This window comes from Equus quagga, chromosome 2 (assembly GCF_021613505.1).
Source record: "Equus quagga isolate Etosha38 chromosome 2, UCLA_HA_Equagga_1.0, whole genome shotgun sequence".
Lineage (NCBI taxonomy): Eukaryota > Metazoa > Chordata > Mammalia > Perissodactyla > Equidae > Equus > Equus quagga.
Window position 1 is genome coordinate 103336380 of NC_060268.1, and position 12083 is coordinate 103348462.

General features: G+C 50.3%; 1 protein-coding gene across 1 annotated transcript in view; it reads right to left on the bottom strand.

Moving 5' to 3' along the window:
• Positions 1-12083, bottom strand: part of FRMPD2 (FERM and PDZ domain containing 2) — a 123461-nt gene that overhangs the window by 16900 nt on the left and 94478 nt on the right. Inside the window, exons 21-26 of the mRNA XM_046652200.1 lie at positions 10271-10476; positions 6556-6660; positions 5407-5500; positions 4501-4586; positions 2529-2676; positions 397-611 (exon numbers count right to left, since the gene is read on the bottom strand). Coding sequence (XP_046508156.1) covers positions 397-611; positions 2529-2676; positions 4501-4586; positions 5407-5500; positions 6556-6660; positions 10271-10476 — 854 coding nt within the window. The remainder of the gene's footprint in view (positions 1-396; positions 612-2528; positions 2677-4500; positions 4587-5406; positions 5501-6555; positions 6661-10270; positions 10477-12083) is intronic.

Consider the following 12083-nt stretch of genomic DNA (forward strand, 5'->3'; position numbering starts at 1 on the left):
TTTTATCACACACAGGATAACCAGTGCAATACTATACATCAAAAGCTGTAAACTTAAACAGAGACGTGGGACGAAGGGCAGAGAGGGACCCACTGCAGTCCCTTCACCCTGTCAGCCCCCTCGGAATGTGTGTGAGGAGACCCTCAGCCGGCACAGAAGCCAGGGCCTCAGCTGCAGTTTCATTATGAACCGAATTAAAAGCAAAGCCCACTCAAGGTCAGACATTTAGGAAGTGGAATGGAAAATTAAATGAGAATATTCTGCCAATGGCATTCAAAGTCTAGGCTCCAAGTACAATTTTCAAGAACCTGGAGCATTCCCTGCGGGGCGAGAGCCTGGGTGCAGCATGGTTGACCTCAGCTTGCACACGGGGCTGCCTCCCTCCTGGCCCCCCACCTGGAAGACGAGGCCTTCCGTGGGCCTCCCGTTCACGGCCAGGATGATGTCGCCAGCCGCGATGGCCCCGTTCTCCTCAGCCGGCTGTCCCGGGAAGAGCCTGTTAATCCTCACGAGATCGTTCTTGAGATGGCTGCAGCGGGCTCTCTCCATCTGCGTGAAGCTGAAGCCCAGACCACTGGCGTTCTTTCTCAGCGTGACTTCAAACGTAGGACCTGTATCGTGCGGCGTGAACAAGATAAATCCTTCAGTCGATTACAAATGAAACGGATCAGCCTCCAAACGAAAACTGTCCAGTAGCTGAATTATTTCTGTTTTACATAAAGAGATTTCATGCTGCTAATTTTTATGACAGAGTCCGTTCTACATGCTCTAGATCAGTGCCGTCCAGTAGAAACAGACTGTGAGCTACAAAGGCAAACCACACGTTTTAAATAGCCATGCTTTAAAAAGTCAGAGCAGGGGCCGGGCCGGTGGCTCAGTGGTTAAGTTCGCACATTCGGCTTCGGCGGCCCGGGCTTCGCTGGCCCGGATCCTGGGTGCGGACATGGCAGCCCGTGGCAAGCCATGCTGTGGTAGGCATCCCACATATGAAGTAGAGGAAGATGGACACAGATGTTAGCTCAGGGCCAGTCTTCCTCAAAAAATATAAATAAATAAAAATAAAATAAAAAGTCAGAGCAAACAGGCAAAGTAAACTGAATCTTATATTTTATTTAACCCCATATATCTAAAATATTACCATGTCAACATGTAATCAATATGAAAAAAATTATTGAGATATTTTACATTCTTCTTATGAACTAAGTCTTCAAACATCAAGTGTGTGTTTTACCGATTTGGACTGGCCACATTTCAAATACTCAGTAGCCATGTGTGGCAAGTAGCTTCCACATTATAGGTAAGTGGACAAAGTTTACATGTAAAGATACAGTTTATAGACATACACGTTATGCCAGCATCATTTAGAAAAACTTGTATCACATATATTCCTATTACTCCTTTGCACCTCAATCATTTTTTTAGCATACTTGAAACAAAGTTTTGTTTTATTAGACCATGGAGACAATTATGGTCAACTCTGTGGAAACATTTTAGCTGCTGTTTGTTCAGCCGCATGAACTGACCATAAGACAAAGCGGCTGCCTCTGGGCACCAGAGATGGGCACAGCCTCAGGAACCTCGCTCATCCGACAGCCCAGGAGGCCTCCAGGGCCCCCGCTAGTCCGCCTTCACCAATTCAGTTGGCAATCAGTCAATAGAGGGACAGAGCCCTGATGTACACTTTGATTCAGGACAAGAACAAAAGTGTCAGAAGCTTATAGGTCCTGCTGTGTCGTATGACCAGTTTCCCCATCGCTGTCATCTAGGCTTATTTTATAGTCAGTTGCCCAAAGGCCCTCACTGCAGTGAGCAGAAGAGCAATGAAATAGGAAACAGACTTGCTTTATGCACGTGTCCCTCCTCCACCCAACTCCGTCACTCGCCGTGGCATGTCACTTGCATTCTACCTGATTTACACCTTCAGGAAAATCTCTATAAAGACACTGAAAAATGGCTAAGCTCCAAATCATGATATGCTAAGGGAACAAAGGTTTTCCTAGCAGGAAGCAAAATCTCAGGGAGGTGCAGAGAAGCACCCCATCAGGAGATGCACAATGACCCCCCATAAACAGACTGTAGGTTTGCTTTTTTGAATGATGCTAATAATAAGCCTTATTTCTGAGCACCTTCCTCTCCCAAACTAGCCTCATCGGTCCTCGGATCTTTTGTTAGGAGTGTCTTGACTGGAATGTGGAGCTTTGCTCAAAAACCGCATGACACTTTCACTCTGATTTCATCCCTAAATACTTAAACAGAAACATTCTGGCAGCTGAGCAGAAAACTTCAGAAGGCTTGGGGGCAGAATGATGCCTGGTGATCATTTTAGGACAATGCATTTTTTTTTTCCAGAGACATATTCCATTAGATTGACTTTGACCGTGTCAGAAAGGCGGCCACGTCACGACCACCGCTGCTCACTATCCTTTGAGAACCCAGAGGAAGCCTTCCTGCTTCCCGTTTGACTTGACAATTCAAAAGGCGCGCAGGATGACACGACAATAGTAACACTCAATTCTCTCTTCTCTCACCATCTGTTGCCAAGACACAGCTTGCGGGCCTGCCAGGCAAGGCTGTTGCCAAGGAAACAGCCGTGCAGTCGTCTCCTATCCTGTCATTAGCAGAAGGACACTGCTGTGCGGTCCTGGGGCCTCTTCTCTCTAAGACCAGTCTTACCACCTAGAAGGATGAGTAGACAGACTCAATTTACACTTCATGGCAACGTGGAGGCTCTCCCTTCACCCAGTAAATGCTTCTTAATTTTCTGATACTTCCAGCAGCTGCTTCATTTGAATGTCTAATCAAAATCTCCAATCTAGCCTATTTTGGGGGATCCAGAGCTATATTTCCAACAGCCTGTTGGAGAAAGGCTCCTGGAAGTAACACATGTACCTCCACTTCAAATTCATCTTCTTCCTCTCTCTCGCCCTCACTTCCCCATCTTCTCCCCATCCTGCCTAAAACACTCCTACCTTGCATTTGCTCTCATAGAATATGGAACCACCCCTCAACTATCCTCCCAGGGGCCACACTTGCAGTGGTCCAGCTCTCCCCCTTCTGCCCTCCAAATACCATCTGGTTTCTAAGGCTTGCATGTTCTCCATCAGGAACGTCTCCCCAGGGCTCCCCCCTCCTCCGTTCCCTCGTCTTCTGCCAGTGCCCAGCTGGACTGTGGCAAGCTGCAGCTAACTTTGCTTCTCGGACCTTATCTTCTCCTCCTTTGGTCCACTCCCCTCCTGGGTACCCGTGGATTGATCTCGGATACACATTGAACATGCAACACTCTTGATTAAAAGTCTCCAATATTTCCCACCACCTAAAGCCCACCGCCCTAGCATGGTACCCCAGGGCTGTGCCAAGCTGACCTCGCCCTTTCTTTTTGCTTTGATTTCCCATCCTTCTTCCCCACACACTGTACACTCTTGTTACCCAAAGCATGGTTCAACAACCAGTGGCTAGACATCAACTGGAAGCTTTTTAGGAATGCTCAGCTTTCATTCAGGGGACTTGGCCTTGTCAACATCCTTCTGCTGCAACTGTCATTCAGCACCAGGCCACCACCCCAGAGTGACAATTCCTACCTGTCATCACTGCCAGTGGGCTGGCCAAGGACCTTCTCTAACCATGTTCATTAGCAAAGGTCTAAAGAACAGAGAGGACTAATAAATTGTGACTCTGTTCTCAAGATACGTCAGTGAAGGTCACCAGCGTTAAGTAACTCCCACCACAAACCAGAAGACCGCTTTGGGAAAGAAAGCAAAAAGGGGCCCTTCCGCCCCTTGGTTTGCCAGAAGGCCTCCAGGAGTCCCTTCTGTCTCTGCCGACTTCCCTGTTACCAAGAGGGTGATGCTAGGCCTGTGGCTTAGGACACTGGGGCAAGTAAAGGCTCCCACCCCCGGGCAGAGGTCGGAAAACAGCATGATAACATCCAGAGGCTGCCTGGGCTGCACAGAACAGGGAGAACAGGATGGGTGAACGCCACTGGCTCTTGGCGTTTGAATTTCTACCTCACTGGGATATGAATCCCAGGACAGTGAGGCCTTAATCACACAGGGTGCTGGGAACGGCATGAACTGGGGGAGGGGTGGCAGCACGTGCAAAGGCAGCTGGGTGACGGGGCCTGGGAGCAGAAGGCAGCACTGGTCAGATGGGGCTGCAGCAGAGAGCATGAGCGGGCGGCCAGAGCCAGGCCAGAGAGGTCGCTTCCCTCCCTCAGCCCTGTGCAGCTGTCTGATTCCAGAATGCAGGCAAGTGACAAGTAAGCTCTTCAAGGCTATTTATAGAGGGTAAGGCTTTCTGCTTGGGACTATCTGCTTCCTCCCACGTTCAACAGCCCCATAGAAAAGTGTTAGTAAAAGGAAGAAGGGAAAGAGAAGAAAACCAAGAAAAATCTTGTTTTGTTTCCCACCTACCTCCCCTTCTCCCCGCCAGAGGCAACTGCAGTTCTGAAGTTGTTGGGAAATCTCTAGAAGGAAGAGCAGCTCCCGGGAACGGTGCACTCACCTGCCCAGAACCCTTGAGGCGCTGCACGGCCTGCCTGTGGGTGAGGCCGCACAGACTCACTCCGTCCACCTGCAAGAGCCGGTCACCTGGGAGGGGGACAGACGTCATGTTCCCGGGCTCCTGGGCTGCAGGAAGGACTCTCTCGGGAGGCCCCTGCCCAGCACCCCTCCGTGCAGCCCCGAGGAGGGGCAGGAAGCAGAGCTGCCAGGAGCCCTGCCTGGGCCTGAGGGCCAGGGCCTCTGGGAACCCCTTCACATGTCAGCTATCTAGAAGTCCCTCTATTCCTGGCTCACAGAGCGGTCGAGCCAGCTCTGTACAACCTCATCCTTTCTCCTGTTTGCCTGTGAAACCGTTTTTTCAAGTCGCTCAGGAATAATATTTATATCTCCAGGATCTCGTTATTTCACAAAGGTCCAGGAGACCTGGTTGATGCCAGGGACACTGGAATACTAGGGGAAACGGAGATAAGATCTTAGGTGCCCTTTTTAGCTCCATTCTGACTGTTCTGGAAAAGAGTAAAAATAACCCCCTTCCTTCTGAGCAGTAGACATGAGGAAGGGCAGAGAGGAGGCTGGCAGTGTCGCCCCCACATACTAGTGGCGGCCACCGACGTGTGCTCTGTCCTCCACGGGAAGCACGACTTTCTCCCACAAAGGCCAAACAGCAACAAGCTTACTGAAACTCTCATATTTCTAAATCACCTTATGCTTCCTAGTGCGCCACGACAAACCTGTGATCCCCACGTTAACCTATCAAGGGGGCGGGCCGGGTCAAATCACCCTTCTCCAGGTGAGGAAACCAGGACCTGGAGAACCACCATTTGTCCGAGGTCTCAGGCTGCACCTCCCAGGCCAGGGCTCGTCACACCACAGAGCACAGAGTCCCCAGCGGGACGCCATGCCTCACCCCGCAGGATCTGCCCTTCCTTGGCAGCCGGGCCTCCAGGAACGATGGATTTCACGTAGATACCTCCATAGAGCACGCTTGTGTTAACGCCGCCCTGGAAAACACAGTGAAAAAGTCACCGCCCGTCTGTCCTGTCCTGGGAGGGCCACTCCCACCCGCCTGCCACTCCATCCATCTCCATGTGACACCATCTCATATATCCACTTCTTTGTTTGGGCCATATTATCCCCTGAGCAGGAAGGTTCGGTGCTCAGGAGAAGTATTAACAAAACGAGCTTGGCAGGGGAGCTGTGCCTTCTCAAACCCCAGCATGTGCCCGTGGCAGGTGCTCAGAAGGCAGAGTCACAGCAACGCACCACACCGTCTCTCCACAAGCAGTGACCAGCATTGGTGGATCCGGCCACAGGCCCAAAGGCTGCTGCCTGGCATGTCCTGTATGCTCATGTGTTGATTTGTGGCTACAAAAGTAGAATTAAACTACACAACATTCTGCCACTTCCTTCCTATTTTTTTTTCCTCTTAATAATAGATTGTGAACATCCCTACACGTCACTAGATAAAGATCTCTATCTTCTGACTTCTAATTTCTTCATGCATGTATACACACAAAACTACAGATTTTTTACATCGGTGGGATTATATCGTTCTTGTACAGGGTTTTTCCTCCTTCCTCCAGGGTCTGCCAGATAGAGCTCAAAACCAAATGCAAAGTGTTCATCCTGAACGGAGGTCTTGCCAACCTGACCTTGTCCTGGCCTTGGAGGCATGAGCACCAGATTCCATGGTGACCGCGCTCGAGATGACCGTGGACTGCTCCACTCCCCTTCAGCCTCTGTCCCTGCAGCCCTGCTGCCCTCTCCCTGTTGTCCCTGGGAACCGCAGAGTGAGGACCCATCACCCAATCCCAGCCCCACTGCTTGCACTTCCTGCTCGTCCCACATTTGCCCTGTGTCTCCCAGTTTGTCTTTGGACTCCCATCTCCCATGCAGGCCCCCACTGCTTTTCCTGGTTCACCCACTTCCCACGTGCTGCTTGCACCCAGGGAGCACATTATCAAGAGGCTGTCACCATATGAGTGGCATGCCCACCAAGGCTCCAGTGAACGTCTTTTCAACTGTTTACTTTCCAAGCTCTCCTAACAACTCTTACAGTCACGCTGAATCCAAGCGTCCCGTCTTCTTTAATCAGTTCCACGAAGTAGATTTCACTGGCATTGGTTTCTGAAGGTGATGGAGGACAAGAAGAACCAGCACCCTGCCCCAAACAAACAAACAAAAGTAAGGAAGGCATAAAGGTACCCACTATGCCTTAGCAGACGGCTCCTCATAGCTCTCAGCTGCTCTCAGGAGCTGGGAGCATTGCACACCACAAGGCACATTACTTTGAGGGCTGGGCCAACAGCAGATTCATTCCCAGCTTTATCAGCTCCTCCCTGTGTGACCCTGGACCAATCTTCTGGTCTCTCCAGCCTCAGTTTCCCAATCCACAGAACTAGAATGAGAGATCTCCTTCTAACTGTGGCTGTGAATGATGCCCAGCACACAACAGGGCTCAATAAATGGAGGTCCCCTCCTGTTTCCACTCAAGATGCAAATATCATCATGAGACGTGAAGTCATCCAGGCACTTCCCGGTGGCTTCACACATGTCACCAGCCAAGTGATAGCATGCTGGACACCAGACACACAGCAGCTTCTTAATAAGAAGAAAACCTCAGGAAGACCTTCAACCACCCCTAGCAAGAGTAGCTGCACTGGGTTTCCACTTTCAGTGGTTGAAGGCTTGAGGGCAGGACAGAAGAGAAGAATTATCTACCACGTGCCAGGCATTTTGCTGTGAACTATGACAATAACCGTGTAGGATCTGTTTATTCATTCATCCAATCACGTGACAACGTTAGTTGAACACCTATTCTGTGGCAGGCACAGTGCATGTGCGGGAGATGGCAGTGGTAAGACAGACCTGCCCAGACTGACCCACTGTCTAGTGGGGGAGAGACTTTTAACGAGCTGTGCCCAGAAGATGCGGCCACCCATACTCCCAGCGTTGGGCCCTATCTGCCTTTGCTTAGCTGCTTCCTGGTCCACCATGTTGGAAAATACAATAACACACAGGAAAATAAACAGGCTAGAGGGAGCCAAAAAATTATCAACCCCACAGAAGAGGTTCCAAAGAGACCGGTGTAGTAACAGACAAGTCCCCGATTGTCCAGAGACACTCCGCACCCACCGGCCGGGCAAGGTGTCTTGTCCAAATTTTAAATTTCAAAGAGTAAAGCAACCACTGAGGGTGAGGTCCCAAGTGTGAGTGTACACTGGGCTATGCCATCAAAGGTGACCTGCCCGCAAAGCGGCCACGTGCCCCAGCAGAGCCTGGATTGGACAGGTTCCGCAGCCTGTGCCGTGGTCAGCTGTGACCTTAGAGTACCACTGTTCCCCTCAACTACCCATCAAAGACCAGCTCACAGGTGCGCTGCCCCAGAGGCCCCCACGCAAAGCCATCTGGGCCCTGATTCCTGCAAAGGGGGCCTTCTGAAGGGCCACCCTGGGGCGGAGGTTGCTGCGTGGAGTCCCACTCCTTGGGTTGGAATCCCAGCTCTGCCACTTACTCCCCAAGAGACCATGGGCATGTTCTTCTCCTCTCTGTGCCTCAGGACCCCACCTATGAAAAGGCTTGATGACAGTAATTATCTCAGAGGCTCGTAATGAAGCTTACATGATGTAACGCATACAAGCGCTCAGGACCCTGCCTGACACCCAGTTAATTACTCTATCAATGTCTGCTTTTAGCGTTATGCTCTTGCTGATCCCTCATCCGGCTCTTCCTGGGATGCACCATCCAGCTGAGCCCCGTGGCCAGTTAGAAAGGAACTAGCATTCATGGAGCCTTACTGCCAGCCAGGTGCTGGGCACTTGCATCTCCACAGGTCTGTGGACAGGCATGGTCACCTCTATTATAAAAGATAAAAATGAAGTCGAGCGAGGTTGGGTAACTTGCCTGTGTGAACCAGAGTCCCAGCAAGAAAGAGAAAGCGCACACAATCAACCTGGGGGGTGGAGGAGAGCTCGTGCGAGGCCTGATCTCAAGGGTGCTGGCAGCATTTAGAGAAACCAAGGAGGAGAGCCAAGTACCCTAGGTCTAGAACAGTGGGTGGCTACCTCCCCTGAGCCGAAGGGGTGAGCGGAGGGAGGGGCCGATGCAACCCAGAGAGCAGTCCTACAGCAAAGAGCAGCTGATAGGGGCTCTGCTCTTCGAAAGAGGGACACCGCCAACCTGAGCACGGGGAGAGAGCAACAAGTCTGGCCCTGCTCGTCCCCCAACTTCAGGCTCCCACCAAGGTGTGAAATGATAGAAAATATATATATTGGCCTCTGCCCCCAGTCCTGGCACACGGCTCCTTAAACCCTTGTCATTTCCTCAGAACTAAGAGCACTGGGAGCATATTTTTTTCTAGTATTTGGTCTTTGACCATGGTGCCTGACACAGAGCTCCCAAATCCCTTGGAATTTCCTGAGTGATAGCAATGCCAGGAGCATCTTACACAGAGCTCCTCAATCTCTGGGAATTTCTTGGATAACAGGAGTGTTCTTTGTTCTAAGGAGACAACTTTTGGTGGGCTCCTCGACAGCTTCGGGATGGGGGCCAGTCACCAGGAAGATGAAGCCATGATTAGAAGCTTGGAACTTCAGCCCTCTTCCCCATCCTCTGGGGATGGAGTTAATGATCGCTCCTGCCTACATGATGAAATCTCCACGAAAATCCCAAAAGCAGAAGGTTCAGAGAGCTTCCTGGTTGGTGGACACATCTACGTGCCAGGAGGGTGGTGCACCCCAGCTCCACAGGGACAGAGGCTCCTGTGCTCAGGACCCTTCCAGACCTCGCCCTACAGCTCTCTTCATCTGGCTGTTCACTTGTACCCTCTAAAACATCCTTTGTAATGAACCAGCAATAACAAGTTTTCCGGAGTCTGTGAGCTGACCCAGGAAATCACCAAACCCAAGGAAGGGGTGTGGGAACCTCAATTTGTAGCCAAGTCAGAAGTGTGTGTCACCTGGGGACCTACCACCTGCAGTTGACATCTGAAGTGGGGGCAGTCTTGAGGGACTGAGCCCTTGCCCCGTGGGATCTGGCGCCGACTCGAGTCAGCTAGTGTCAGAATTGCTTGGCGAGGAAAGCCCACACATCTGGTGTCAGAAGTGCTGTGTGTGGGGTAGTCGTGTGAGAGGAAAGGAAAACAAGGAGTTTTTTCTAGGCACAGGGCTTCTGGGGGGCAGAGCCAATCAGAAGACAGAGAGCTGACACAGTCCACGAACATCAGCCTTCAGGGTCCCCAGGCAGAAAAAAGAAAGGTCTGAAGGGGCAAAAGGAGACCATTCCACCCCGTGTCTAAGGAGACACAGCTGGAGGGGGACGGCCCGGGACTGAAGCACACAGCTCTCTGCACACCAAAGCCAGCCTCTGTCTTCTTCCTCCTCGGTCAACAGCAAAGCCATTGAGTTGCAGTCAAGGACCAACTAGATGCCAAGAATATGAGATGCCTGATTGTCCCTGCATTGCCCTGCAACCACAGTTATTACCAGTAATAATTGTAATCAGCTGGTAAGGATGCTGGAGGCTCAAACATGGAGGCCTGTGGCTGGGAGCCTGCCCTTTTCCCCTTGATGTTCTTCTGAACAACCATGCAGTGCAGGCCTTTACGTCCGTGTTTCAGACGAGAAAACTGAGGGCCAGAGGGGTTTAGTCCCCTCTATCCACCCGACATGGCAAAGAGAGAGCAAAGAGGGACTTCGATGCCAGGGTTCTTGGGCACCATGGTCTGTTCTCTCTCCTGCAGATTCTAGAAAGTGAACCAAGGGGAGGATTACCTTTAATGGCAGAGGGGAGAGCTGAGGGCTCCGCCCGGGCATCGAGCTCTGAGCCAGAGCTGTTTCTAGTTCTTCAGTATTTCTCTCCTGGTCTGGTGTGCGTGATGAACAGCCTCCCTGGTGCCCATTGGTCAGGCTGTCTGTAGAGAAGCCCCCAGAGTGGGCTGTGCTATTCTTCTCCTTGCTTGGGGTATTTCCACAAACACCTATAAAAACCACCAAGAAGAAGTCAACAGCTCAGAGAGGCTCACATCTCGGTGGCATCTCTCGGTGGGGCACACTGTTTTCCTCCAGTGTTGCAGTGATCTTTTATAGCTGCTGGCGATGATGTGAACTTAGCCCCTCCTGAAGGATGACGCAATTAGAACAGAAGAACGGAAGATTCTGGATGTGATTTTGAAACTGAAATTGAGTTTGCACAACCCAATTATGAAAACACAGGAGCAATTACATGAGTTAATAATGCCAGTTCCCCTTTATTAAGTTCTTGCCATGTGATGGGCACCACACACATGCTCAGATACACATACACTCACACACCCAGAAACACACATATTCTCACACACACACAACGATACAAATGCACATAAACACACATATATGTATCTTTCCATCTTTTCAACATACCCACCAGGAAGGTCTTATCCCAGTTCAAACATGAGAAAGCAGAGTCAAAAGGATGGAGATCCTGCCCAAATCCCACAACCAGCGCGTGGTGTTGCTCTTAAACTCAGCCTCTTCCAGAAACCCTGCTGAGCACGCCTGTAAACACCACAGCTCCAAAGACCAACATGTCAGGTCCTTCTGGGGTACCTGTCACTAACCAGACTGTGGACTCCCTGTGGGTGAAGGCTGGGCCACTGATCCCCATCAACCCTATGTCTGACCCTTGAGCTGGCACAGATCAGAGGAAAGAACATGAGGTCAGGGATCAATAGGGAAAGCCTTGGGAAAGGTAGTTAATATTTCTGGACCTCAATTTCCTTATATCTAAAAAAGAGATAGTATCAACTACCTTGTAGGGTTGGTAAGGATTAGAGATCATACAGAGAGAGATTTTTTATATAGGTAGAGAGAGAGAAAGATAAAGAGATTACAGTTTAGTAGAGAGTAGAGCCTCAATAAATATATTTACTGTTAATGTGTTAATATTAGCTGCTCGACAAGTGTACATGGGAAGAAGGCATAATAGTTAGATTTTCTTTAGATCTGGGAATATAAACACACGAGTAGGTTTACTACTTTTGATACAGATTCATTAGCACCCAGGTAAGTGCCCAACTCACATGTTGTGTGAACTTAATTTAATGAATTAGATTTGGAATTATTCAAACCTAAAGGTATTTAGTAGAGAGTGTTGAAGCCACTGTTCTGTAAGACCTTATTCATTTCACTCACAGATTCTACTGCCACTGTCCTTCCGGCAATGTTGTAAGTATCTGTTCATTTTCTCTCCCACAGCCTCCACGAGAGATGAGGATGGGGCTGGCTTACGATTGAATTAAAAAGTCAAGCTGTGCAACTTGTGTCCTGCCTAATGGAAATGCAAGCTAGGAGACGTTCCGTGGGTACTTAAAACTCCACCTATCATAGACAGTGATGGCTGCTCATGATGAGAATGTTATCTGTCTTGTCCCTGACCTCCAATCTAGATGGCCCGCCCAAACAGCAGCCTAACCAGATAGAAATTCATGGCGGTCAAGCCTCTGCCCACTGTGATCCAGCCAGCGTCACTGTGGAAATGACTTCCTCCAGCAACGGGAGCAGCTGTGTAAGGAACCCCAACTGTGATGAGGCAGCATTGTGAGAGGAC